The sequence below is a fragment of the Triturus cristatus genome, chromosome 7, assembly GCF_964204655.1.
Source record: "Triturus cristatus chromosome 7, aTriCri1.1, whole genome shotgun sequence".
NCBI classification, from domain to species: Eukaryota; Metazoa; Chordata; class Amphibia; order Caudata; family Salamandridae; genus Triturus; species Triturus cristatus.
Genome location: NC_140590.1, coordinates 627,146,906 through 627,174,674, shown reverse-complemented (window position 1 = coordinate 627,174,674; position 27,769 = coordinate 627,146,906). Strand labels below are relative to the sequence as shown.

Sequence of the window (27,769 nt, the reverse complement as noted above, 5' to 3'; positions counted from 1 at the left end):
CAAATCTATGATTGAAATATCTGCAAACATTAACCGGATCCAATGAGCACAGTTCTCCCGCTGTCTTGTATTCGATGTTTTTAATGTTTGAATTTGCCTCTCGTAGAAAATCCAATAAATCATCCCAAGCGTACTCGGCACAGTTTAGGGTTACGAACCATGTAGGAGTTCCTAAATTCCGTAACATACATTTCAATTCTCCATGGCGTCGGTACCAATATTCATTCGTCCCACGCTGACAAGCCATGAGATTGATCAATTGAGATTCCAAATGATCATCTCGCTGTTGCACTTTGTCCATAAAATCCTTAGCAGACACATTATGTAGATGTACTCCACTTTTTAAAATGTGATTTACTGCATAAGATAGTGCAGACAAGTCGCTTTCAAATAAAAGATGGAACAAATAAGGAATACTTTGACGAAATCTCGGATCTTCTGCATATAGTCTTGTAGTCCGATACTCAGAAGCTGTAATCTGTTCTGGACGATCATCATATCGTCCTCCTTTTCCTGTAGGAAACAGCTGGGGAAAACATCGAGCTTCCAAGCTCTCCTCCCATACACTCACGGGAGTTCCTTTTGCTTTCTTCATCTGAAACAGATCAATAGCGTTTCCCATAACTTCTTTTGAGTGAAGGGGATGTATGCTAAAATGTTCATAAATATCTTCTTCTTTTGACTTGTCCACTTTTTCAATTTGCCCAGTTGGTGTTTCTGTGTCTTCTTGTAAATCTTCTTCTTCTTCATCTATATAAATTGATTCATACCATTTATTATTCCTTTTCAAATATAAATTTGCTCTTTGTACTTTCCGTACATCTACCAGCTCCTGCCAAATCTTCTTATTCTTTGTAGGTACACCATTAACCAGAATAACTAATGGTTCAGTTTCCAAAGTATCTGCATCAATAGTTTCCATATTTTTTTTCAAATCCAATGGCAAATACACCACTCTTCCTTTTAAACCTCTCAGTAAATCTGAAGGAGGTAATTTACCAGTTTTGGGCTCCATACGTACTATGGTCTGGAACGGATGAACACATTGAATGAGTATAGACTCGTATGTATTTAAATCAGAAAGTTCGGCAGGAATAGCATCCGATTCTAAATTATTATGTACAGCTCTGGTCGGCATTCTATTTTCTTCTAACTTATTATAACAGTATTTACAAATACGCTGATCTTCACCCAATTCATAACAATTTTCCAGAAATATATATGTTGCAAAATCCTTCCACTTATAATTATCTTCATTTTCACTTTTTTTATACAGATCAACATTCCTTGTTTGAATTTTGTAATGGCTTCTCCGGCAACAAATACAAGTAATATTTGGTCTTTCATTGGAGATGATTGTAAATTTTGTCATTTCATCCTCAAAATTTTTAGTAACAGTGAGTTCTACATTCTCTTCCACATTTTCCTCATTAACTGTGTCCTTTTCTGCACTTTCTTGTTCTGGACCGAAGTAACAAAACTGAATCTCATCAGTAACCTTCACTACATCAGATACAGATCCACGGAACAGAGCATTATTTAACTCATTTAACTTTACTGCTGGACTTTTAGCAAAATACAATGTTCTCACAAACTTTCTCATTTCAGTATGATGAACAGCCAGCATCCTAAAATGGTGAAAAACACTTTGACACACTTTCCTAGATAGACAAGCCAGAGAATGTCCTTGCAAACCAGTATTCTCTCTCACTCTGCATGGATCTAGTCTTTGAAGCACCTTAATCTTCTGTTTTACACTCTTTTTACTAAATTCTCTTAAACTCACGAAATTTATCAATAGATTCCTGACGCACAGTACAAATACTACTACAATTCCAAGTGTACACTGGGGCTTTTGGACGTCTCCCCATAGCCTCAGCAGCCATCACTTCTTCCTCATTTCTTGGAACCATTTTCTCCTTTTCCATCACACAACCATCTCTAACTTCATATGCTCTACCATTGGTGTCAACTGCATGCAACAAGCTATTACTTTGAAGATAACTCTCTTCATTAAAAAATGGTTCAGTACTTGATCTGTGCTTCCATTCTCCCAAGAACACTTTACAAAAGTTACTTTTTTTCACTTCTCTTTTCCTTTTGCTTTGTGACTTCATTGCATTAACTAATTTATCTAATCTACGCATCCTATTCAAAATTAAAATAAAGTTTTCTTTTTATTTCCAAAGCCTTACTTACAATATTTTCTATAAATTTTTTTTCTTAATAAATTTTGTTTTTTTCTTATATTTTTTCACATCCTTTAGCAAATTTAACATCACTCTTCTCGGAAACATTTTTCGACGAATGTTTTTAAAATCTAATTTTCGTGTTAAATCACTTTTACTTACTTCTGATTGTACATTAGCTTTTGTTTTTTGCTGTTGACTCTGTTGTTGCTTAGTACCTAAAACACTGTTTGTTTTACATTTATTTTTTCAATTTTTTTGTTTTTTGAAGATCTTTTTTAAGAAATCTCTACTCTGCTTACCAGTAGACTTTTTCTTTTTGCCATCACCAGCTTTTCCTCCTATTTTTTTTTTCCAGTTTTGTCCAGATATAGTTGTTGTTGCTTTTCTTTCCTCTTTCTTGTCCTTAAAGGCATTTTTTTATTTTTTCACTGTTGCTCAGCAATACCTGCAAGAAACTGTAATAAAAATACCTTTTTGTAATTATAATTCATTTACATTTTTTTTCAGCTTTTCAATAATTTACATTTTTTTTGCTTTTGCCTCTCATTTGCGTTTGTGTTTTCTGCTGAGTGCTAACCACCACATTTGAAGAAAACAAGCTGTCCCTTTCCTGCAAGTGCATGTTTTACAGAACAACTGCAACACAAATTACATCTCTGGCCACAATTCCTGTGCGCACACAGACTCATGCCGTCATTTTAGGCACATAATACAGGCTGCCCCTTTCCTGGGACTGCAATTCTTTCAGAACAACAACTTCACAAATTAAATCTCTGCCCACAATTCCTGTATACACACAGACTCATGCTGTGATTTTAGGCACAAAACCGTGTTCCTGGATAGTACCAAATTACTGTTACAGCCTGACACATTTTCCTTATCATTTAGAGAGGCAGAAAAGAGCACATTTCCTAACAGCTACTTCATACCATGAGCATGTGCAACCTGGGTGAGTGATCAGACTAGAGCAAAGAAAATGAGGCCTTGATGATGTATTCCTCATTGTTACCAGAACATATGGCAACTACCTGTGCCTTTGCTATTTTGAAAGGGAAATCTACCCTGTTGGTTTCAAATGTTTTAGCTTTTACCTCTCATTTGCGTTTTAGTGTTTTCTGCTGAGTGCTAACCACCACATTTAAAGAAAACAAGCTGTCCCTTTCCTGCAAGTGCATGTTTTACAGAACAACTGCAACACAAACTACATCTCTGGCCACAATTCCTGTGCGCACACAGCCTTATGGTGTGATTCTAAGCAGAAAACAGAATTTGATTGGCAATTTCAAAGCACATTTACTACTGTGGTAGAGCAAGTGATAATTACTGTTACAGCCTGACACATTTTCCTTGTAGATTACAGAGGCAGAAAAGAGCACATTTCCTTACTGCTTTTTCATACCATGAGCATGTGCAACCTGGGTGAGTGACTACACTAGAGCAAAGGAAATGAGGCTTGGTGACGTTGAATGTGTTTGCGTTACACAGTGCTATCTGAAACAGCACACAGAGCTGAGTACTACGCATGGGAGTGTTGGAGAAGCTGCTGCGTGTGTGCCAAGAGTGTGTTTCTGGAGACTGTCTATTGTCTGGTGCAAGACAGATGAGCAAAGAGACTTCCAAAACTGCATGAAGACTGCTGGGATGTATGTAACAGTGCATGTGTGCTAAGGGTTATTTTCACTTTTGAACATATGGCAACTACCTGTGCCTTTGCTATTTTGAAAGGGAAATCTACCCTGTTGGTTTCAAATGTTTTAGCTTTTGCCTCTCATTAGCGTTTTAGTGTTTTCTGCTGAGTGCTAACCACCACATTTGAAGAAAACAAGCTGTCCCTTTCCTGCAAGTGCATGTTTTACAGAACAACTGCAACACAAACTACATCTCTGGCCACAATTCCTGTGGGCACACAGCCTTATGTTGTGATTCTAAGCAGAAAACAGAATTTGATTGGCAATTTCAAAGCACATTTACTACTGTGGTAGAGCAAGTGATAATTACTGTTACAGCCTGACACATTTTCCTTGTAGATTACAGAGGCAGAAAAGAGCACATGTCCTTACTGCTTTTTCATACCATGAGCATGTGCAACCTGGGTGAGTGACTACACTAGAGCAAAGGAAATGAGGCTTGGTGACGTTGAATGTGTTTGCGTTACACAGTGCTATCTGAAACAGCACACAGAGCTGAGTACTACGCATGGGAGTGATGGAGAAGCTGCTGCGTGTGTGCCAAGAGTGTGTTTGTGGAGACTATGTATTGTCTGGTGCAAGACAGATGAGCAAAGAGACTTCCAAAACTGCATGAAGACTGCTGGGATGTATGTAACAGTGCATGTGTGCTAAGGGTTATTTTCACTTTTGAACATATGGCAACTACCTGTGCCTTTGCTATTTTGAAAGGGAAATCTACCCTGTTGGTTTCAAATGTTTTAGCTTTTACCTCTCATTTGCGTTTTAGTGTTTTCTGCTGAGTGCTAACCACCACATTTAAAGAAAACAAGCTGTCCCTTTCCTGCAAGTGCATGTTTTACAGAACAACTGCAACACAAATTACATCTCAGACAACAATTCCTATATGCACACAGACTCATGCTGTGTTGGTAGGCACAAAACACAGGCTGCCCCTTTCCTGGGACTGCAATTCTTACAGAACTAATGCTAATTTCAAATGTGTTGCCATTTTCCTCTCTTTTCTTTCAAAGTGGTTTCGGCTAAATCCTAACCATCACAATTAAAAAGAAGCTGTCCTTTTCTTTCAGCTGCAAGTCTTACTTTTCAACAGCAAAACAAATTAAATCTCTGTCAACAATTCTTCTCTGCACACAGACTCCTAGTTTGATGGTAGGCACAAAACAGTATTCCTCATTGTTACCAGAACATATGGCAACTACCTGTGCCTTTGCTATTTTGAAAGGGAAATCTACCCTGTTGGTTTCAAATGTTTTAGCTTTTACCCATCATTTGCGTTTTAGTGTTTTCTGCTGAGTGCTAACCACCACATTTGAAGAAAACAAGCTGTCCCTTTCCTGCAAGTGCATGTTTTACAGAACAACTGCAACACAAATTACATCTCAGACAACAATTCGTATATGCACACAGACTCGTGCTGTGTTGGTAGGCACAAAACACAGGCTGCCCCTTTCCTGGGTCTGCAATTCTTACAGAACAACAACTTCACAAATTACATCTCAGACAACAATTCCTATATGCACACAGACTCATGCTGTGTTGGTAGGCACAAAACACAGGCTGCCCCTTTCCTGGGACTGCAATTCTTACAGAACTAATGCTAATTTCAAATGTGTTGCCATTTTCCTCTCTTTTCTTTCAAAGTGATTTCTGCTAAATCCTAACCATCACAATTAAAAAGAAGCTGTCCTTTTCTTTCAACTGCAAGTCTTACTTTTCAACAGCAACACAAATTAAATCTCTGTCAACAATTCTTCTCTGCACACAGACTCATGGTTTGATGGTAGGCACAAAACAGTATTCCTCATTGTTACCAGTACACATTAACTTATGGTGAAAACATACTCCATAATATCTTACAAGTTCAAAACAGTTAAATATCTCCCAAACCTCAAAATGTAAAACATAACTTTTGAAGAAGATTCACAATTCTAATATTTATCTCAAAAATCACCACATACTTTCCCTCTCAAACTCATAACTCACCTTTAAAATTAGTTAGTTGTTTAAGAAATGTGGCACTCAAACACCAGACTATCAGAGTCAGAATATCAGAGCTCTACACCTCTCTCCTCTCTCCAGAACCAGTAAATGGCAATGTTTCCCTCTCTTTTTTCACACATATACATGTTAATTTCAAATCTCAGTGCTTCCCACTTTTTTTCAAATGAAATCACACATTTCTATTGGTTGAAAACTTCAACCCCTTTCCAAATGTACCCTTCCCCCAACTTGACTTCTCCCTGCTTCCATAGCAACAGCTCATGGAACACTGCTGGGAGGAGAGAGGTCAGAAGTTCAGCACACAATGTTTCTAATCCAAAGAGCAAGAGTGCTTGACTTTTCAAACCTAACAGCAAATCCATAGTAATGTTCTGTGGTAACACATTTTTCTGAACCAATACAAAACATGCTTTTAAAAATTTAAACATACAGCCTAGTTTTAACTGTAAAATGGTTTGAATCTGCCAATGAGTTCTTTTTATAAAAAAAAGTATGTGTGCCTCCATATTTCAGCTGTCTTTCATTTCATATTGCCTTTCTACTGAAAGACACCTCCTGAGTGCATCCAGATCTCCTTGGAAGATGTTCACAGTGTGGATTGTAGGTTACAGCTATGTCTTCTGGAGTGAAACGTTTGCAGAAAAAAGAGGTATGGTGAGAGACCTTGCTTTGCCAAATGTAGACATTAAATGGATTGGTCAGAGAGGGTTAAAGTGGCACCAACTAATGCCTTTGGTGAAAACCTTTCTACATCTCCCACAGCCTAACCTTTTTATTGTGCACTGTGGTGGTAATGACCTAGGCACTCTAACTGGGGTAGGTCTGGAAATGCTTATTAAGGACACCTTTGTGCAATTGATGTCGCTTTTTCCACAAACTGCCTTTGTATATTCTAATATATGCCAAAGGCAAAAGTGGAACTGGTCCAACCAATTTTGTCCACAGATTGACAAAGCAAGGAAGCACGTCAACAAATCTATTTCTGCTTTCCTCAGAGACTATGGTATGGGTTCTATATACCACAACAACTTGCGTTACAACATGCAAGACATTTATAGAGGAGATGGTGTACACTTCACTGATGAAGGCAACAGAGTCTTCCTCTTGAACTTTAGACTCTGCATCGTTACTTACTTGTAGGTACCAAAAAACACACAATAAACACAAGGGCTCTTTTTAGAGCCACCTTTTATCTAAACACTTAAATGCGATTTTTTTATTCTTTTTATAAAAAAGTTTTTTTTCGGGTGCGCGCTGGGTGCGCGCACTCGGCGATATTTTTTTTCAAAATATAAATCTTTTTTTTTTGCCCTACAGGGTCCTACTGTGACCCCCTTACAATGCCTAGTGGGTCAATATCTCCCCACGCTGCCCCCTTTTCACGTTCTCCCCCTTTGTTTCTCACCCCCTCTTTATGCGAGAGACAAAATGGCGGTCGCCGCTTCCTGATTTCCACCGATTCGAATGTTTACTGACTTCTAACAACCAATCAGAAGTGCGCTCGCGCACGGCAGGGTGCGCGCACAGGACTTGCTCAGTGCGCGCATACTGCGCGCGTATAGATATATATATTGATTTAAATGCTATTTTCTCTGGAAATACTGAACAGATTTACACCAAACCTGCAAAAGGCACTTCATGGACCTTATGGCTACCTCTCTGCCAAATTTCACATAATTCTGTTCAGCCGTTCGGGCTGTAGCTGCGACTAAAGTCCCTATGGAAAAATCCATGGGGGAAACGTGTTTTGGGACCCCCCCTTTTTCTCAGCCCCCGCTTGACGAATCACCCCGAGACTTTCAGGGTAGGAGCGGAGCGCCCCATTAGTTTTGAAAATTTTGCGAGGATTCGTCAACCGGTGCCAAAGTTATTCAAAATAGAATTTTAAGATTTCCTATGGAAACAAGGTCCTAACTATAACTACCTACTGGCGACCGCCAGTAGGTAATTAAAATATATATATATATATATATATATATATATATATATATATATATATATATATATATATATATATATATATATATAGTGCCACAAGGAATCGCCTCACAACTTGCACACCATCCTCGTACAAGAGACGAACACGGACCCGATAGTAGGTGCTAATTTTCTTTATTCAGTCCAATAATCACGCACCACCGCCATGACGCGTTTCGGCCTACCAGAGGCCTTGATCACATGGCGTCATAGTTAGAAGCCTGAACTTTTAAAGTGCTAGTGCAAGGTCACGTGCAAAATCTTATTCATGAACATAGAAAACAGATTTTCTCATTAATGTATCGTAACTAGTATAAAATACATACATATATCTGTAAAATACATAGATATCTCAAAGAGAAAAGGGGCAAGGAATGCTTAGTGACTTGTGCAGTAACCACATGTTTGCAGAATGTGAATACATTAAAAATTAAAGTGCTAGTTGACATTTGAAACAACACAGTGATGATGTTAGTTACACAAGCTAACTCATTTCCCATATGTTATCCATCAAGAAACGTGGTCATAATGACTGAATGTATGTGTGTCAATACAATTCATTCTTGTTTCCTTCCGGAGCATAGACAAATATAAGGAAAAACAAAAAGATAATGTGATTACTGGGTAAGCATCCAATTGCTGCCTGTCATGGAAAGGATTATACAATGATTAACATTATTAGATTAAAAATGTTAAGTAATAAAATCTCAAGTGAGTGTCATTCTCTATGACAGTTATCCTGAACCCTGTTATGGTGGAAGATAACAAAATCCTTTCAAAGTGTGGTAAAGAGTATCACTGCGCTTTGTCCCTGTGTTTGTCCTCCTTGTACCCTGAACATAGATGGGTTAATCCCTGTTAATGGAAACCTGAGCTTGAAATCAGTGTACTGCTGATGTCACTATTGCCTCCTGCGTTTGACTGTGTCCTAAAGTGCTCGTGCTAAAAAGTTTCACAATGAATGTTTACGTGACTAAAAAAAGGGGGGGGGGGGGGAAGAGGGGAAGGGAAAGTAACTGTGCATTTTTATGCACATATTTCTGGGAGAATGGGCATCCAGTTGAACTAACCCTGAATAAGTACTATCAGACTGTTAGTGGCCGTTTGACTCATAGCCACGTATAAAAATCTTCGCTGGAGTTTAGTCCATTCGGCGTTTTCGAGTCAAGCTCCAAAATATATTGTGTTTCTAATCTCCTTAGTAGGGCTTCTCGGTCACCCCCACGTCTGAGTGGTGGGACTGAGTCAATGACGAAGTAGCTGAGATGTTCTAGACTACTTTTATGTTTCTCCTTAAAGTGTCTAGCTACTGGGTAGGAGACGTCATAGTTGGTAATAGCCCTCATGTGCTGGAGTATACGTTTGTGTGCCTGCAATTTGGTGCTGCCAATATATTGCAGGCCACATGTACACTCCAGCACATAAACTGCGAAGTCAGTCTTACAGGTTAGTTTTTTGGTGATTTTATATGATGTTTAAAAAAAATGGGGAAGCATAAGATGTAGTGCTTTTGCCCAACGTACAAGCCTTGCAGGTGGAGCACTTGATGAACCCTTTGCTGGCTAGAAGCCAATTGCCTGCCTTGGTGCCTATTTCGGGGCTGCTCTTCACTAACATATCGCTCATTGAGCGAGCCTTACGAAATGTGATGGCAGGGGCGTTTGGTACTGTCCCGCCTATCACCGGGTCGTTGCGTATCAGAGCCCAATTTTTCTTAAAAATTCTACGCAAAGTGTTTTTTTGGCGGCTGTATGTTAAGATCAGTCTGGGTGCATCTGCTTGAATCGAACCTTGGCTAATGGCTAGTGTGGAATCAGTTTTTGAACTTAGAACTTGACTTCTTGGTAGAGATCTAGTTTTGGACATGGCCTTGTCTATTACTGATGAAGTGTATCCCCTAGCTAAGAACCTTGATTTGCTCTCCTCTTGGGCTGACCAGCAATTCTCATCAGTGCTGCAAATACGCCTGATGCGCAGCATCTCTCCATAGGGGATGCTGCGGATGAGGTGCTCAGGGTGATGGCTATTGGCATGGAGCACAGTGTTACCTGCAGTAATATATATATATATATATATATATATATATATATATATATATATATATATATATATAATATGAGTCCTTGCATAGCAAAGTAAGTGGCGCATAGCAAAGTAAGTGGCGCACTATGGAGTACATCTAAAAATGTTTAGTGCATCACCTTCGCTGACAAACACGTTTCGGTCACGATGGCCTTTGTCAAAGTCAGCGGTCATTACAAATCATGTGTTTTTTTATTGAGAACCACCCTCATCATCAATGTAATAGAAAGCGGACTAATGCTGTGAAATATACACTTAAAAAGAATATACTTAACAGTTTGGCTATCTTAGAATGGCAATACATTTAAAGATCTCTGTAATAATTATCACTGTTCAGGTTAACTAAATCAAATCCAACTCGATCCCGATAGCATTGATTTTCAGAATACCAGGTACAACAATGTCTCTGGGCATATTGCACTATTCATGGAGATTTCCACCTAATTATGCCCTGTATGAGCACTGCTAAACAGGATTATGGACAAATGCATTCATTAAAATACATACAGAGATTATAAAAGCCAAGCAGATTTGATCTATTTCATTGTACCGTGCATATCTTGCGCAAACCTCGCAGAAAGTGTGCACGTACGTCCTATGCTTTCCCAGTATTTTGAAGTTGGATAAATCGAGGCCCTATCAATCCCTAAACTAAATGTTTTTCATTGGATTAATGGATAATGAACGGCAATCTCCTAAGTTTTTACTGTATAGATCATGTGCCTATTCCCAGGAGAGGAGGGGATAGGGTGAGGGTTTTACGCCAACTGGAATCTAAATATATTATAGAGTTGAGGACCCTTACCCAACTTGTTCTGAACAGTGAAGAGGAAATGTAGGTTCATTTTTGTAAAAAAGTAGCGTTCCCCCACTGGGGTTCGTCCCCTATTGCACTGCCTTGTGTCCCTATAAAAGGAATTGCATTGAGTTCATTACTGTAAATCACGAGTCGTTGATCAAAGTTCAATCTGTATTTATTTTTCAGTGATGGTATTGGGTATTCTTCCTTATCCAAGGCAGTCTAGAAACCACTCTGAAGATGCATGGCGGGGTATTACGTGTCCATCTGAACCAATGTCTCATTCAAACTGCCAGCCTTAACCACCCCCGCCCCCGTTATTAATAATTCTTCTAGGCATGTGAGTTCCATCTTTTTGACTAATGTTCCCAAACTTCAATTTGATCCTGGCTATGAAGGGGAGGACATGTTGATAAATAAAACAGTACATTGGATACGCCGTGTGAGGGGTTGCCGTTCAGTTATATTCAAGGATATCCTGACGCTAGGAAGCTCCCACATATGAACTCTGATTCAGATTGCATTGAATTAACATTCAACAAGGGGGACCTTACTGACAATCTGTTGGCTTTCGAAATTCACAGCTAGTCTTTTTACACCACGACTATCCGGTTAGAATACAAGAGGGTTGATGCTAGCTGCCAAATAAAATCTGCGCATTCCCCTATGGTACACTAGAGGTTGGTCCCCAGTTCGGGAAGTAGACGGACTACCCTGGTTCTTTACTGATTCTCTGGGTTCATACTCTTCTTCTACTCTTCCTATTGCTCATCCTCTGGTTCATGGTAATTGTTTTTCTCAGTCTCGGAGCGGCAGTCTTGCAGACCCAGGTGTGTGTGTCACCTTTCTACTTTGGTAGACCGACACCTTCCTGTGGAGCCTTCGCAAACCCAATTTGTTTCCACTGGTACCTCTGGTTCCGAGCCCACAATCTCAGTTGATCTTTCCTGACTATGTGCCATCTCTCCCAAGAAAGCCTCAGTGACTCTAATTTCTTGGGATTTGGCTGGCCTCAATTCTAAGGCCATTCAGCCTGACTGGATCAACTTTATCGATTTATATGAGATCTGTTTGTTTCAGGAAACTTGGTGTTGCGAGCAGTGGCAGCAGGCATGAAAGGAGGGTGGAGGGTGGGGAAGGGGTCAAAAATAAAAGTGAAAAGCAATTTATAAAAAAATAATAATCCCACTTACCTTCCTGACTCAACGTCCTCCTCCTCACTTGGGTCTTCTCCAGGCAGGATCCGGGAACCTGCAGTAGCCAATCCTGGCGCTGCTCTCATGCTGCATGGATTGGAGGGAGCGGCCTCTCTTGCCGCTCCCTAGTTCATTGGAGCCCTATGCTGTCTCTAACCTAGCTGGGCTAAAGACGTTTAAAATGCGTATGTCTGGCTGGTTGTCTAAAAGTCTTTCAACGGCCAGCCAGACATGCATATTTTAAACTTAAGTGCCCTGTCTATCACTGGTTTCTGCTGCTGCCTGACTGGCAGCAGCAGAAATCACCACCTATGACTCCTAGACTGTGACTATGTAAATATATGTACAAGGGAGGACCAAAAATGTGCAAGCCCACAACTTGACTTGCCCCCCCATTAAACGTTGGACAGAAGCAGCCCTACAGCTAAAGGTTCTCACTTTGGAATTGGGGCGAGGGTGACAAATGGACACAAACGAGGCATGTAACTTTAATAATTTATCTCACTCAAGCCGTATTGACTATATTTTAGTCCATCTAAGATTATGATCACTTGTCAATGACATTGTTATAACTGAAAGGATTGTGTGTGACCATAACCCTTTGTGTCTCACCATGACTGCTTTCTGTGCATAACTGTTGAATAATCCTCCACCTCTGTCCTTCACTAGGCACAAGTGGCAGGCGACGTCCAAGGTGGAAGCTGGTAAAGGAGCACCCTGACTCGCTGTCCGCTGTTATACAGGACGTATTGTCCTGTTGATCAGAAATAAACTAAAGTTCTATTGTGGATGTGGTCTCAGGGTTTCCCCCCCCACCCATCACCACGTATTCAAGCAAATTCTGCCTCACCTCAGCCCCTGATCCTTGTAAGTGTGCTCCCAGATCCAAAACCTGGTTCAATAAATGATGCAGACAAGCCCGCAGGGAATTGTCCGAGGCTATAAAAAGAAAAAATAAGATTAAAATCACCTCTGCCAGGAAGTGTTACAAAGCGATCCAGGCCAAAACAAAAAGACTGAGATGATAGGAGGTGGAACAATCAAAAGGATGCTTGTTACTCTCAAATTTTTGTCCTTGGTTGCAAAGCGAAGCAACTAGTCTACCTTCCCTTTATCTAATTTTCTTTCTCCTTCAGATTGGTTTGATCATTTTTCCAATTTGTATTCTGAAGGCCACCCTCCTCCTTCTGTCTCTGCTTTTTACGAGCCCACTGTGATTGGTCCTACAACATCAGCATCTATTTTGTTTGATCTCGATGACGTTTCTAAAACTTTGGATGCAGTCAACCGTGGCAGAGCAGCAGCCCCGGATGGTATATACCCGCAGACATTTTTCTTTAGGCTAGAGCCAATTCGTCTAAGTATTTGATTATCCTCCACAATGCTACTCAACCTGTGGGGCTACCATTCGGGACTCCTGGAAAGGAGCTGAAGTTCTTTCCGTCTTTAAAGGAGAGGATAGATGCTTGCCGGACAATTATAGACCGAGCAGTCTGATAGATTGAGCCCAAAAGATATTTTTGTTGTCTTGATGGGGGAGAGGGGAGGAGTGGTGGGGGGGAGGGGTGAGACGACAGGATTGGATTGATAATGAGGATATTCTCTGTGTACCAAACTGGGTTCCGCAAGAAAACAAGCACAAGGTTTTTCAATTTTTGCTTTTATATTGAAAAACGGTAGTTATCGGCAAATGCAGTCTGTATGTTGCCTTTATCGACTTCAAAACTGCTTTTGATCTAGTCCCACACATGAAGTTGTGGCAAGTCCTTCTGGACAAGAGCATGCCTCTGGAGCTCCTTGCATGTGTCATCCATTTGCATGAAGGCAACTTTCCGCAAGTCAGGGGGGCAGCAGGGTGAACTTACTGATCGAATTGTTATTAATAAAGTAGTTTGCCAGGGCTGTTCTCTCTATTTCACAATAATATATTGTGTCCTTTCTTTGTATGTTGCCTTCAGACGCTCCCACTGTTCCTGTGAAGAAAACACTAGTTTTCCTATTCACAGATGATACTTTGTTGAACTCCAAAACCCCCAGCGGATTGCAGCAATTGCTGCTGCGCTTTGAAGAGGTCTGTACTGGACGAGGCTTGAAAATTAATGTAGCAAAGACAAAGTTTATGAATTTTAAACAACACATCTTTTAAAGGGAAAATATTCTTGGGTATTGCCTACTGGAAAGAGTGAACTTGTTTAACTACTTGTGTATTATCCGTTCCTCGACCATGTCATGGAATCCACACATTGATAATATGACACTCAAACAGAGACAGATTACAGCGATTTATAAAGAAAGAGCACTGTAAATACTATTGCAAACCGATTTTGACGGCTCTCCAGATATGAGGCGTAGGCCATGGGTTCAGCTCTAAATGGCTCAAACTCTGGGGATTTTCTGATCGAACTGCCCTTATGAAATCGGAGAATAAGTTCCTGAGGTGGTTAGCTTGCCTTCCTATATGTACTCCACTTATCCCTTTATGCCTTGACATAGGTAGGAAAGCTATAGCAAGGAATGCTGGATTGTGGCTTCTTTTATTCTTAAAGAGGCTTTGGTTGACTCCGGAATTAGCTCACTATGTGGCTGCCTTGCAGAGTATTACAGTTTCCGATAGGTTTAATGACATTGTCCAGGTGCGGCAAATTTTAAAAAAACATTATTTACCCTGGGTTTGAGAGAGCTCTGAAAAAGTCATCCAACCTTCCTCTTCCCTCGAGAGAGCCCCTGAAATGACCATACTGGTTTTGGTTAGCTCAAGATGATATTCAAGCAACTGAAAATTCCTCACTGTTACAGAGCGTTCTTAGACTTTAAATGTTCTAGCCTTTTGGAGCTCAACTGGGACATTACCATTCCACTGGACAGGGTCCCTGAAATAGTTTACTCATAAATGGGACTCAAATGATGGAATGTCGTGCCCTGCTTGTAATGCTACTGTGGAATCTCTAGCCCATGTTTTATTTGTCTGTGCAGGTTATAATAAACCGCAAAGAAAATGGATTAAGCCTATTTGCAAGCACTTGGGCACACGTAGCTTCTGCACGGCTCTTTAATGAAGTGGTCAGGTGAGGGTAACCGATCACAGAGCGCTGCAGCATACTGTTACTGCCGACATGAGAATCTTCAGTGACTTTTAGGCCTATTCAGAAGCTGGCAAGGGAAACTGGAGAAATTATGACAGGAGGATATTGGCCAGCCTGAACCTCTTATGGGCAAAGCTCATTATGGGGACTGAGCACAGAGGTCCTTTGGGCACAGCCCAGATTGACAACTTAAGAAATACTGAGTGAAACACTGCTGTTTGAAGTAGTCTCCTGACTTTAGGTAAATGAAGGATGCTGGTTTTGCTCCTTGAGTTCAAGAATTGTAACTTACAAAGGACATTGCTTGATGAGGTCTTGGTGTTTACCAGTCCAACGAGTATCACTGGGGCAAACCCAGTTGAGAAGCTTACTGAGGAGTTTCAGCAGCATATACTCAAAAGAAGAGTTGGCAACCTTCAGGCGACTGCAGAAAACACAATGTTCACAGATGTAGGTTCTGCAGTGGACTGGGCTTGTGGATCTGTTTTAAAAGAGCTTTTAAATCCACAAATGCAAAAATATGTCAGTCAAGTCATAAATGTTGCAGTAGCACAGAGGAGGTGAAGCAAAGCTAAACCAGAGCATCAATTTTAAGCAGCCGTCAGAAGGATCTTGCACACCAAAGTCCCAAGGCTCACATGAGATCAGCCAAGGGAGTTTTTGCCTTGAGGTGACCTCAAAGAAAAACATGAGGAAATTAGCTGAAATAGGTGCCCCGAATTGGGCGCTGGCCCTAGATCTGAAGGTAAGCTGGAGTAATGTTATTTATCAAAGTGTGAAGATTTTCTCTCTGCTTCCCTCTTTACACCTCTGCATACTTCTGTTTTTTCATCCCTCACATTTCTTAGTGGAGGGTAGGGTAGAGTGTCAGTGGACTTAGCAGACCTATTTAGAGAATTTCATAGGAGTGATACCAGTGAATCAATTTAAAGTATTTATACTGTCCCCGTAAATATTCTACTGAGTTTCCTTAAACGGATTTAATTTTTAAAAAGCTAGCTTGCCAACAAGGGATCTGTGAATGTCCTTGCTGTTAAACTCCCACTCGAAGACCTAAATTAAAAGAAAACAAATTGAACGCTTATTGTCTTATGATGTGTGAAGATAAAACATACATAGTGTCTGTAGTACGACGTTGTATCTCTTTATGAGAATGGCACAACAATCCAATTTATTCCACCAAAATGTTTTGTTATTTTTCACATTATTAGGCAAACCTTCCAGAATTTCACATTTATTTTTATCATTTATATTATTTTGGATTGGACCAGATCTCTGAAAGAAGTCTGATTCCTTTTACATGCTTGGCATTTCAGATTTAATATTTTGATTACTTTCAAACCTTATTCTAATTTGCTGCCTTTTGAGACCAGGGTTCCACAACTCTGAAATGATGTGCCTGGTGAGGTGAACCAACAGTTTTCAGTCTTCGATTGGCTGTCAACTCTTAAATAATATTGATGCTAAATAGATCTGTGTTGACTCCAGGAGTTATTTTCTCTGACCCTGCAAGATCCATGGTTACACCCTTGACATTGGCACGTCGCCTCCTATTTCTGTTCACTGTTCTTCCTCCACAGCCCTCTCTTAACAGTTGAGCTATATCTGACTGATAATAGAACAAGAAATACAGAGATATGGTAGGATCTGATCTATCTTCTGCAAGTAAGGGGTCCCACTAGTAAAAGAGTAACATAGAGAGACACAAACATCCTTACTTTCTCAGTGATAAATCACTGCTGGGGAAATCTTGTGTTTCTGTAATTTCAAAGACTTGCATCCAAGAAAACTGTTCGGAAAACTTCACTTCTGATTAAGTGCCACGAAAACCTCTACGTACTAATGCACACATTCGGGAACAAATATTCAATATTTACATCACAATTAAGAATTTGCAACTTTTTCAGTTCTGATTAATAACATTTGTTTAATGCGTTGTGTTCTTGTTATTGTGCAGTTTGTTGGAACACAGAATTCTGTGTTAAACCTTTGTTTCCATAGTTCACCAATTCTAATATGCCAAAATATGCTTTGATTTTTTTGCTAGGTGATTGATATTGTTGATAAACCCCCAGAAGATCTGTTCCCTTCAATGACAAATGAAATTAAAGAAAAGAACAGTCGTTTTCCACCAAAGCCAGAAGCTCCTGTGGACACAATACTGAAAGACATGGCCACCATCATATTCAGTACCTTCCTATTGGCAGGATGGGTAGCTTTTGTGATCACGTATCCAAAGGTAAACTAGATCATTCCATTATCTGATCTTAAAGCACTTTTGTGTTGAAATTATTCAATATGTTTGAAGTAAATCAAACACAAATATTTGTCTTAAATGCAAAAGTACTTGTTTCTTGAAAAAGGTAAGGCAGGAGCGTGGTCAATAGTGGAGGCAAAGAAATACCCTTTATCTGTACCGAACAAATTGAGAGCTTGTTGAAGTTTGGGCAAGATATCCCTAGCATTTCACGTGGCCCTTATTCTTTCTTACACCTGCATAAGACCATATGTAAGTTTGGAAGTGCACACTGTGTCTATGGTATTCAAAGAAGAATATATGTTGTTCTAAAATTCATGTCAATTTCATGTTCCCAGACAAAAACAAGAACAAACGACAGAACGAGGAAATACTGATGGCTGATAGGCCTGAACCCTATGCGTCCGTGTGCACATTACCTTTCATCCCCGCCCAGTAACTCGAGTAGCGCGCACTGCTTCAAACACAAAGGGGGATACTTACTGTACAGCCACAAGAATAGTTTAATGGAGCACAACATCTCTTTGAGGCCACAAGTTGTGCAGCCACGCCTGAGAGCTGTCTGCCAGCGTGTGACCTGAGACAGATTGTCATTCAGCCCCGCCGCTTTGGGTGGCCAGTCGTTGCTCCGTGGTCGCTGAGACTAAAATGGAATTGTCTGGGCCTCAAAACAGGAGGAAATCATGCTTGAGAGAGGGGTGGGAGTGGGGCGGTCACATTTCCTATAAAATAATAACGGTCATTTCTTGATTTAAGAGTCTGTAAAGGACCGGACATGATACTAAAAAGGACTCCAAACAATATCGTACATCTAGCATGTGGGCAACGATTGGATAGTGTGCGACTAGGATTTTCCCAAAAATTAACAGCTTGTTGTATTATACATCTGAATACAATGAGGGAAGCAGCAAAACAGCAGTCAGGCGGCACAATTTGCTAAGCACAGTTTTTTAGGTCTCGCCTAGCTATTGCGTTTACGCAATCGCTATGCGAGACTTTAGTAAGAGGGGCATTTCAAAGTGCTCCCAAAAGTGGATTGCATGGCGAGCACGCGCACAATCACGTGCATCGTGCCACCATGCAATCTGTTTGGGGAAGCGCTTCAGCCCACTGGCGCATGCACGTGTAGCCACAGCCTCGGCATCATACTTCAAAGGGTCCGCTCCCCCGCCTGGAAGGCGCTCCACCGCCCCCGCCACAGCATGCCGAGAGATTGTGTTTTTTGTGGAGCTGTCTGCAAGTGCTCCTCCTCACAGCTCGGTTTCCTAACTGCAGGAGAAAGATTGCCTTGCTTTCTCCCACCACTTCATTCCTTCTTTATTTTTTAAATTAATCAGCTTTTATTTTCCTTACGTTTCTTTCCATTAATCAAAATTTCCCTCCATATATGCACCCTCTTTTCCTTTCTGCTTCCCTCATTCCAGGCCCCTACTCTCCTTACGTCTCCACCTCCTTCCGTCATTCCTCACATCCTCCATCACCTCTTCATTTATTCCTTATTCCACGCTCCATTCTTCCTTTAATTTTTATTTACTCCACTTCACTTCTCTTTCATCCTTTCTCTTTCTTTTCTTGCTGATTAATCCGGTTTACTATTTTTTAAAATGTATTTAATGCATTTTTACATAGCGCGGACTTTACCCGAAGGTGTTGCAGCGCTGTACAATAGAACCAGTTACGTTACATGAGAGAAATGTTACAAAATAGAACTTTACAAAAATAAACAGGGGACTAGGAGAGGTAGAGGACTTGTGTGACCCTAGAGCACAGTGTGTCTGATCAGACCGCACTTCTGTATAGACCAGTCTCTCTTTAAAGGTCTGTACCTCAGCCCAGCAGTATTTTCAGCAGAGCGTGTGGCACCATTAAAGAGGGGGCAAAGCCCTCTCCTCTAAAGATGCCAGCACTCACTCGGCATCTTCAGACGGAAGGCTATAAACCACGCCCTCCTCAAGATTTCGGGGGGATCAGAGACAATGAAATGCTCAGTGTGCCTGGAAACAACCCAGTGAAGACCCAATCTGCCACACCAACATCTTGTACACAGTTCATTCCCCAAGCAGGAATACCTGCAGGGCACACGCCATCGGCCCATCTTTTCAAGTCTCACCTCCTTTCTATGATGACACTGGGCAACAGACCCCACCTTCTGCGCCCCCTGTACACTGCTCTCGATTTCCCACTTCTTGTGCTGTGGCCTACCCGTCATCCCTCCCTGCTTTCAATACCTGGTTCCAGTACTCGCCATCCCCTATTGTGTACCCCATTACTGTGCGCATGCGTGGATTGGAGCTAGGTTGACGCCACATAAGCAGCCTGCAAACCTTGCCTGCCTGAGCCAACCATACCTAGAAACAGTGGACATCGGACACATGGGCACACCGCACTCAGGTCATGTGGGGGTGATCAGACGTCCACGCGAGAGCACCTCGGTGGAAACATAAGAACTATCAATGTGGCTACTGCAGTGGTACTGGGGTCTCCCAGCAAACATACAGCTGTCTTCAACCAAAAATCCCGGTCAAATTCACAACACACTGAAACAAACAGTCCATGTACAGCAGCAAATGCACAACCTTTGGCAGATGAATGCATGCAAACACCACACACTCTGCTCCCGCTGCTGGGCATTATCATATTAGATCCAAGACTTTAAAGCATCCTGGTGTAAAATGTGCAATCAGACTGTACAGTCTGCACCTCCCAACTACCACATGTATGCAGCACTTACAAAGATAAGCAGCAGTATGTGCAGTGCCCTAACTCCAATTACAAAGATAAGCAGCAGTATGTGCACTGCCCTAACTCCAATTTGCATGTCCCACGCCCTCCTCCCCCCTAGCAAAGGAACAGGACCTCCCTTCCCGCGCCACGCTCTTTGAACCGCTTGGTGTGTTTCCAGCAGTCATCATTTCACCCTGGACAGCCCAAATGGCCGGGCACACATAGGACTGGTTCCAGCGGGAGGATAAGTCCAGCCTTTCAGCATACCCCATCCACAGTGACCCTCACTGACCAATGGAGACCGCAGGTGCTGCTGCACAAAAACAAGCATTTACAATGCAATAGGTCTCGCATTTGAGAACGTTTGCGCTATTGGCAGTTGTAAATGACAACGCCTTTTATTTATATGTTGTTTTGTAAAACTGATAAATAAAAAGCACTGCCATTTACAATGCCAACAGCTTAAACTCTCGCAAATGCGAGACCTATTGCATTGTAAATGCTTGTTTGCTTAGGTGTTTTTAAGCGACACACTTAATTACATCGGCCACGCCCCTTTGAGAAACCCCCCCCAGTTTTTTCATCCCACTTATAAGGCCTTCCAAGCACTGCAAAAGCTCACCCACTCGGACTAGTCCTTGCTAAAATCCCACTGCCTTTTCAACCCTTTTCCGCAGGGCATTAAATCTGTAAATATCTGGGCTCTCTTGGTGTCAACAGTTTGTATCCAATGTTCATAATGTGAGAACTGAGGAGAACCTTTCAATTCAGCCTCAAACGTTTGCCTCGGCTAATAAAACAAGCCCTATAATATGGAGCGCGCATCACTCGTTCCATGTGTGGAGCGTGCATCTCTCGTTCCATGTGTGCGCCCATAGGCCATTCATTACGGGCAGTATTTGCAAGTCACCAATCCCCTGTAGGTTCCTAGTAGTATATGTGCTCCACGTTCTTTTGGGATGGACTGTGCGATTTGTGGGCATCCGATAGGGGGCATCAGGTGTGTGAGCGACCACAAAAGAGGCCCATGTTCAGCCTCACCTCCCACCCACTTCGGAAGCCATGAGTCATTAAACAAAGGTGGACACACTGCCCATCCAATCTAGCTGGGGATGAAGACCAGGATGCTGCCCCCACTCCAGGTTATCCCCTGAATGGGACTGTCCAGCTGCAGGTGTTGCTTTGGGGAGCACTCTGAAGCCATGGCACAGAACGACGCGTGTTTACACCACTGGATTTCTTTAACTAACCATTTGGGTTTTGTGGTTTATTTTACTTCACTGGAAGCAATTGGACTAACTATCAAAATACAACAGATCTGGTTGCTTCCTCGCATCCAAACTATAAAGTGAGAAGAAGAAAGAGAGCCCGGGGAGAAGCCTCTGACTGGGAATGTGGAAGAGGGCAGGGAGAGGGTCTTGTTGAAAAAATTTAGCTGAATTAGTGCACAACTCCCAATATTACGGAAAAACCGTCCCTCACCTAGTCACCTGAACTTCAAACAGCAGCACAAGTGCAGTGACAGCGCATGGCAGATTCTCACCGAGGGAATCTGTCAGAATACCTCGCACATACCTCACCCATCCCCACAGACAGGGAACGCGAAGTCTGTTTACCTGAATGGAAAAGAGATGCCCGATGTTCCACTGGCTGAGAGGGAAAGAAGGGAGCCCTCCGTGACGCTTCTGTGCCTTTCTGCTCTTCAGATCGGGGGCCCGGGGAGCCGCAGAGCAGTCCGAACAGGTCCAGCAGAGCGGCTTCAAAGGCGCCTTGAAAGTTTCCTCGGGAGAGGGAGAGCGGGAACTGCAGTCACAGGGGCGCGAACCGCACTCCCCATCTGTAAAGAAGGCACAGGCAGCGGATAGAGATAGAGAGGCATTTCCTTCGCTGCCAAAAGGACTTCTCTAAACTCCATGTGTAGAGGGGAGGGGGCCGGGGGGCTCGAGAGAGAGCCTGCAGGGTTGCTTTTTAAAGCAATAGTGCCGCCTGTTTCACCCAAACGGGCACCATGCACAGCGTTTGAAATCATCGGCGCTAGTACTGAAGCAGAGAGATGAAAATGACGGCGACATTTCCTCCTGTGTGAAGCTGAAAAGTGCAGCTTTAATTGCAGAGGTACTGGATCAAGCCGTGGGTGAAATAATTTTTTCTAGAAGGCAGTGCAAATGCTGCCACTTCACAGTTCAAGCGCAATCCATTTAAGGGGTAGTACCTGCATTTCCTAGGAATGCCCGCCCAGTACCCTGCACGATGTGAATGAAAAGGGATTAGCTGTTAATCAGATCAGAAAACAAGCGGCAGTGAAAGCGATAGCGAAAGCGATCGCTATTGCAAAACACTGAAACCTGCGAGTGGTGTGCACGCGCGCGCCACAGCGAACATGTGTTTTCAATTATCGCGCCCGTGTCTGGGCACGATAATTGAAACCACATGGCCTTTGGTGCGCGTAATAGACACCAATAGGCGGAGCAATGAGCCCGCCTTTGGCCTATTGCGAGTCGGGTTTGTAAAATACACGCACGCAAAGGCCAATAACGTGCCACAAAAGGAAAAGCATACGCACAAGCGTGTGCGATTCCAGGCTCCGTTTCTGGACCCCGTACAAAAGGACTCTCGCTGCGCGCGAGACCTAACAAGTTACTTACCTGCACATTGTGGTTCTCCAGTATTGATATCTTTTATAGATTCACATGCGGCCCTTTGTCCTCCCCTTTTAGGTTCACCGATCAATACCTCTATTCTTCTATTTGCACTCGTGCTCGAAATCTGAGCCATAGTGGCCCTGCAGGGGATGAATACTCCGGGTCTATGCTCTGGCTGAAGTTTGGAATTTTTTAAATGATAACTAATTACTGAATGCTATTGCTTTTCAAGGGGAATTTAGTTTAAAGCTTAGAACTGCTATTTTACTGTTGCTGTGGGACTCCCATGTCAACGGGGAAGATTCAAGCATGTAAATCTATCTGGAGAACCACAGTGTACAGGTAAGTAACTTGTTTTTTATCAGAGTGTAGTGCTCCATTTGCTGTACTGAAAGAAGCAATAAATGAGACATACACTTAAAGAATAAATGTGAGACTAATTTAGAAAAATAACAATTCTTTTTAGCTTCCTTGCCCATTCTTTTTGGTTTGGGGTCAGAGGTGTCCAACTCTGCTAACCTTAACTTAGCCAGAGCAACTCCTAGCTTACCCAAAGGGGTTACCCCCAACTTGAATAACCCCACCATGACCAACAGGGTCAGGGGGCCTAGCTTGTTTGACATGGGGTCAGGGCACCATGCCAAGAACAGTGAAACCATAAAGGCATGCACCCCGCAGAGAACACTGACAGCTGTCAGTGCCCAGAATCACACCGTTACCTCCCCATTGACAGGTGAAGGAGCTAACTTAAATGGCTTCTTTGGGTTCCCTGTCTGCTGCTTTAGAGTGGTGGTTACTACATTAAGTGGTAAACACCTTTCTTCCACTTTCCTTTCTGTTAACTGAGGAGCCACCATCTCAAGCTTAACTGCTGCCTGACTAGTCAGGACTCCTTGGGGGTCAGGTGTGGCTGCACCAGTGCAAATTTGAGAGTTTGTCTCCTACTGGTATAGAATCTTCTTGGCTCACTGGAACGTAACATTGCCCACCTATGTCTATGTGGGGGTATTTGTAAAGCGCACTGTTACTCCAAGGAGTTTCCTGGCGCTAGATGCAGAAGGGAAGCAGGGGGGCAAGGTGGGGGATTAAGGGCACAAAAAGCCAAGTTTTCAGTTTTTTCCGGAACCGGGGTGTAGACTCATTATTTCTACGGGGCAGGGGCAGTGTGTTCTAGAAGGACGGACCGAGGCAGGAGAGAGCCTTACCGCCCCCCACCCCGTCCTGGCTTTCTTAATACGGGGGTACTGGCTAGCAGAAGATTCGAGGATCGAAGATTTCTCAGTGGGGCATAGAATGAGATCCTACGTTTAAGATAGTCCCATATAGGGCGCTATGGACCACAAGCATCTTAAAGATGACTCTTTTCCTTACTGGAAGCCAATGGAGACTCCTCAGGAGGTGAGACACATGTGCATTCTGGGAGAGCTCAAAGATGGTACAGGATGCTGCATTCTGGACAAGCTGAAGCCTGTCCAGCAAATAACTGAGCATGCCCAGATGGAGGCCGTTCCCGTAATCAAGACTGGATATAATCAGGGCTTGAATCACCCATGTCTGGCAGTCAGACCAAAAGAACAAAGATTTCCGAAGGCGCAGAAGGGCAAAACAAGTGCCTACTACTAAATTTACTTGGGCACGGAATAGCAGCTGGTTATCGAATTTAAACTCGAGGTTTTTCACCACCAGATTGTTTGTAACGGGGGTGGGAGCGTCTGCTGGCCAGAAGAACTGCAGTGGTATTTCTGCATCCGTGCCAAAAAAAAGTAGCTCCGTCTTTCCTGCATTACATTTCAACTGATTTGCAGCCAGCCACCCAAACACAGCTGAAAGGATGGTACTGATTAACTCACCAAGGTTCTGTTTTTCTTCTTCTTTTGGGGCGTACTTGCTGTAGCTACAGGTTCAGCCCCCTCCAGAATCCTTGGGTGAGGGCTGGCACTGGACCAGTACCTTTTGTTGGCTCAGACCAACCTTTGGGTGGTCATTTCCTAGGCAACACTCAATGGGGAGGTCTGTACTTACTACCACCCTTCTCAAACTAAGGAACCCAGCTATTTCTAGGAGTACTTAAGCCATTGGCCTAACAGTAACTTCCCTCGGGATAGCCCTTACTCTTTTGTCTCACCTGGGATATACTGGTTTGAGATTACAGCCTGTCATGCACAACAGTGTGACTGGCACAGGCTTCTCTCAGGGCAGTGGCTAGGATTCTATTCACCAGTAAGAGGTGGAAGTGTTTACTCCCTTTTTGGCCCATTCCCCAGTTAAAGGCTAGTAGGACCACCTCATTTGAGGAGCCATCCTCAAAAGCTACACTAGCAACCGTTGAAGGTACACTAGTGGGTTTGTTTTTAGGACATGAAGGGTCCTTGGCTAGGTGCCCTGTCTTCATGGGTTCCTGGTTTTTACCCCATTTTTTTGTTTTTGTTTTGTGAGGTGTTTCAGGATCACCCTCCTGGACAGGTTTTTGGGGGCCTACAAGGGACTTCTTACTTTTACCTTTATTTTCAGAGTGGTCCTCTTTCTTCTCTTGGGGCCTTTTGACCTCTTTCTTTTGGTCATCCCCACCATGCCCAGTTTTGGTCCCTCTGACATTTTTCCCCGATTAGCAACCTTCTTCCCCAACTCTTGTGGAGAGACGGTCTGGGTCTACTAGTTATTGATGCAATTTTTCTGAAATACAGTTACTCAAGATGTTCTTTCATAATCAAATTATACAGCCCATCATAGTCCTGAACCTGGCTTCCTTTTAACCAACCACCTAGTGTCTCTACTGACAAATCTGCAAAATCAACACAGGACTAACTCAAGGTTTTCTAAGTCTCCTTGAACTTAATTCTATATTCTTCAGTGGTGAGTCCAAAGCCCTCAATCAGGGTACCCTTCGGGACTTAATAGTACTCAGCATCTGCCTCGTTCAATGTCAGGACCCTATCCTGACATTTAGCAGAGAACAGTTCCCAAAAGAGAGATCTCCAATTCTTCTAGCTGACCTTCCTTACTCTACAAACACTGAGACCCATCTTGTGATATCATCAACTTCTGAATGTTTGGGGACAATCCCTTTGGGGATTTTATTGTCAAAGATTTCCTCTCTGTCCCTAGGTGTTAAATTGCGGACACCATTTATGGGTGGTAACCCAATATCTGCCCTTGCCCTTTATATGGCCAGAATCTTGTCCTCCAGGGCTTTTCTTCGGGCCAGTCTCTCTTGAAGGATCTTCTCCTATGAGGGGCCTGCTGTGTATCCTGAGCTGCCTGAGCCATCCTCGCTAGAAGCAGGTCCCCTTGGCACATTGGGTCATTTTTGAGGTAGAGTTACAGTGTCCACTCCTTCACTTGCTTCGCCCTGGTTCTTGGTGCGGTGGCCTCATCCGTTTTACAGTCTTAACTATAGTAAGTTTTAAATCCTAAAATTATTTTAAACTCAAAGGACTTAACCAAGGCCCTAACAGTTCATTTTTAAATTTTGTAAAAATCGACCAATTGGAAAAAATGTATTGTAGCCAAATTTTTGATTTTCCTGTGTAGTTCCTTATTGAGAGAGCGGCATCAGCAAACACCAAGTCTGAGACCCCAATGCTGATCCACCAATGACTGGCTGCCTGAAGACTATCTCTCCTTAATCCGCCAGGAAGTGGAAGCTCTCTTAGCCAAGGGAGCCAGAGGGAGGGTGATGGCATCAGAAGTTTGTCATGGTGCTATTCCTGTTCTGGTGCCCAAGAAAGACGGAGTCCTTCATCCTTTCCTAGACCAGCGCCATCTCAGTTTCAGGAGAAATTCAAAATGCTCACACTTGTACAAGTCCTGTCTGCTCTGGAGCCGGGAGACTGGATGGTAGGATTGGACTTACTGGATGCAAACTTCCACATCCCCGCCCTGCCTGCCCACAGACTTTACCTACAGTTCATGGTAGGTCATGAGCCCTTTTAGTTCACCGTGCTCCCCTTTGGCCTTCCCAGTGCCCCTGAGTGTTCACCAAGGTAATGGGGGTGGTTGCAGCTCATCTGCGGAGATCGGGGTGCTCGTCTTCCCCTATCTCGATGACTGGCTGTTGAAAGTGAACTTGTCCCAGGCAGTCGTCTGCCACCTCCAGACTTCTGTGGACCTCCTGCACTTGCTGGGGTTCACTATCAAAATGCCAAAGTCACACCTGACCAGATGCTCCCTCATCAGAACTGTTGTGGACACACTGCAATTTTGAACTTATCCTCCCAAACGACAAGTCCATGATATTCAGGCTATGATTCTGATGTTTCAGCCTCTAGCTTGGATTTTGGTGAGACCGACTCTGAGGCTGCTGGGCCTCATGGCCTCCTGCATCCTGCTAGTATCACATGCCCGCTGGAATTTGCAGGCTCTGGAGTGGGACCTGAAGTTCCATTATGCACAGCATCAGTGACATCTCTCCTACTTGGTCCAGATCTCGGAGGGCACTGCAAATAATTTGCAGTGGTTAACAAACCATGATCGGGTCAGCAGTAGACCCTTCTCCCTTCCTCATCGAGATCTGACAGTAGTGACAGATGCGTAACTCCTGGGCTGGGGCGGCCACCTGGAAGAGGTGGAGATCAGAGGCCTCTGGTCTCCAGCAGAATCTGGGCTCCACATCCACCTGCTGGAGCGCCGAGCAATCCGACTGGCCCTGAAAGCCTTTCTCCCCCCCCCCCCCCCCCCCCCCCCCCCCCCAAGGGAAGTCTAGTGCAGGTGTTCATAGACAACACTAGCGCCATGTGGTACTGCAACAATTAGGAGGGGTGGGGTCGTGGACCCGTTGTCAAGCAGCCCTGCGTCTCTGGAAATGGCTAGAACATAAGGGCATTTCCCTGGTCGTTCAACACCTGGCAGGCTCTCTGAACACTACAGTGGATAAAATCCTCCAAAGATGCCTAGCATATCACGAATGGCGTCTCCATCAAGTGGTCGTGCAATGTCTCTTTCAGCAGTGGGGAGAACCGTGCTTGGATCTGTTCACCACCACTGAGAATGCACAATATCAGCAGTTCTGCGCCCTGGTGTTTGCTAATGCGGCTCTCGCTTGGAGGCGCTTTTCATTTCAAGTGGAGCTCTGGCCTCCTGTACGCCTTTCTGCCCATACCACTCCTGCAATAGTTCTCAAGATGAG

The 27,769-nt window shown here is 43.1% G+C and overlaps 1 protein-coding gene across 2 annotated transcripts in view; it reads left to right on the top strand.

The window, feature by feature from the left end:
* The window catches only part of ERN1 (endoplasmic reticulum to nucleus signaling 1), a 617,499-nt gene that overhangs the window by 447,528 nt on the left and 142,202 nt on the right, over positions 1 to 27,769 (top strand). For both annotated transcript variants that reach the window (XM_085617236.1, XM_085617235.1), the window contains exon 12: positions 17,069 to 17,260. In XM_085617236.1, the coding sequence (XP_085473362.1) occupies positions 17,069 to 17,260 (192 nt within the window). The remainder of the gene's footprint in view (positions 1 to 17,068; positions 17,261 to 27,769) is intronic.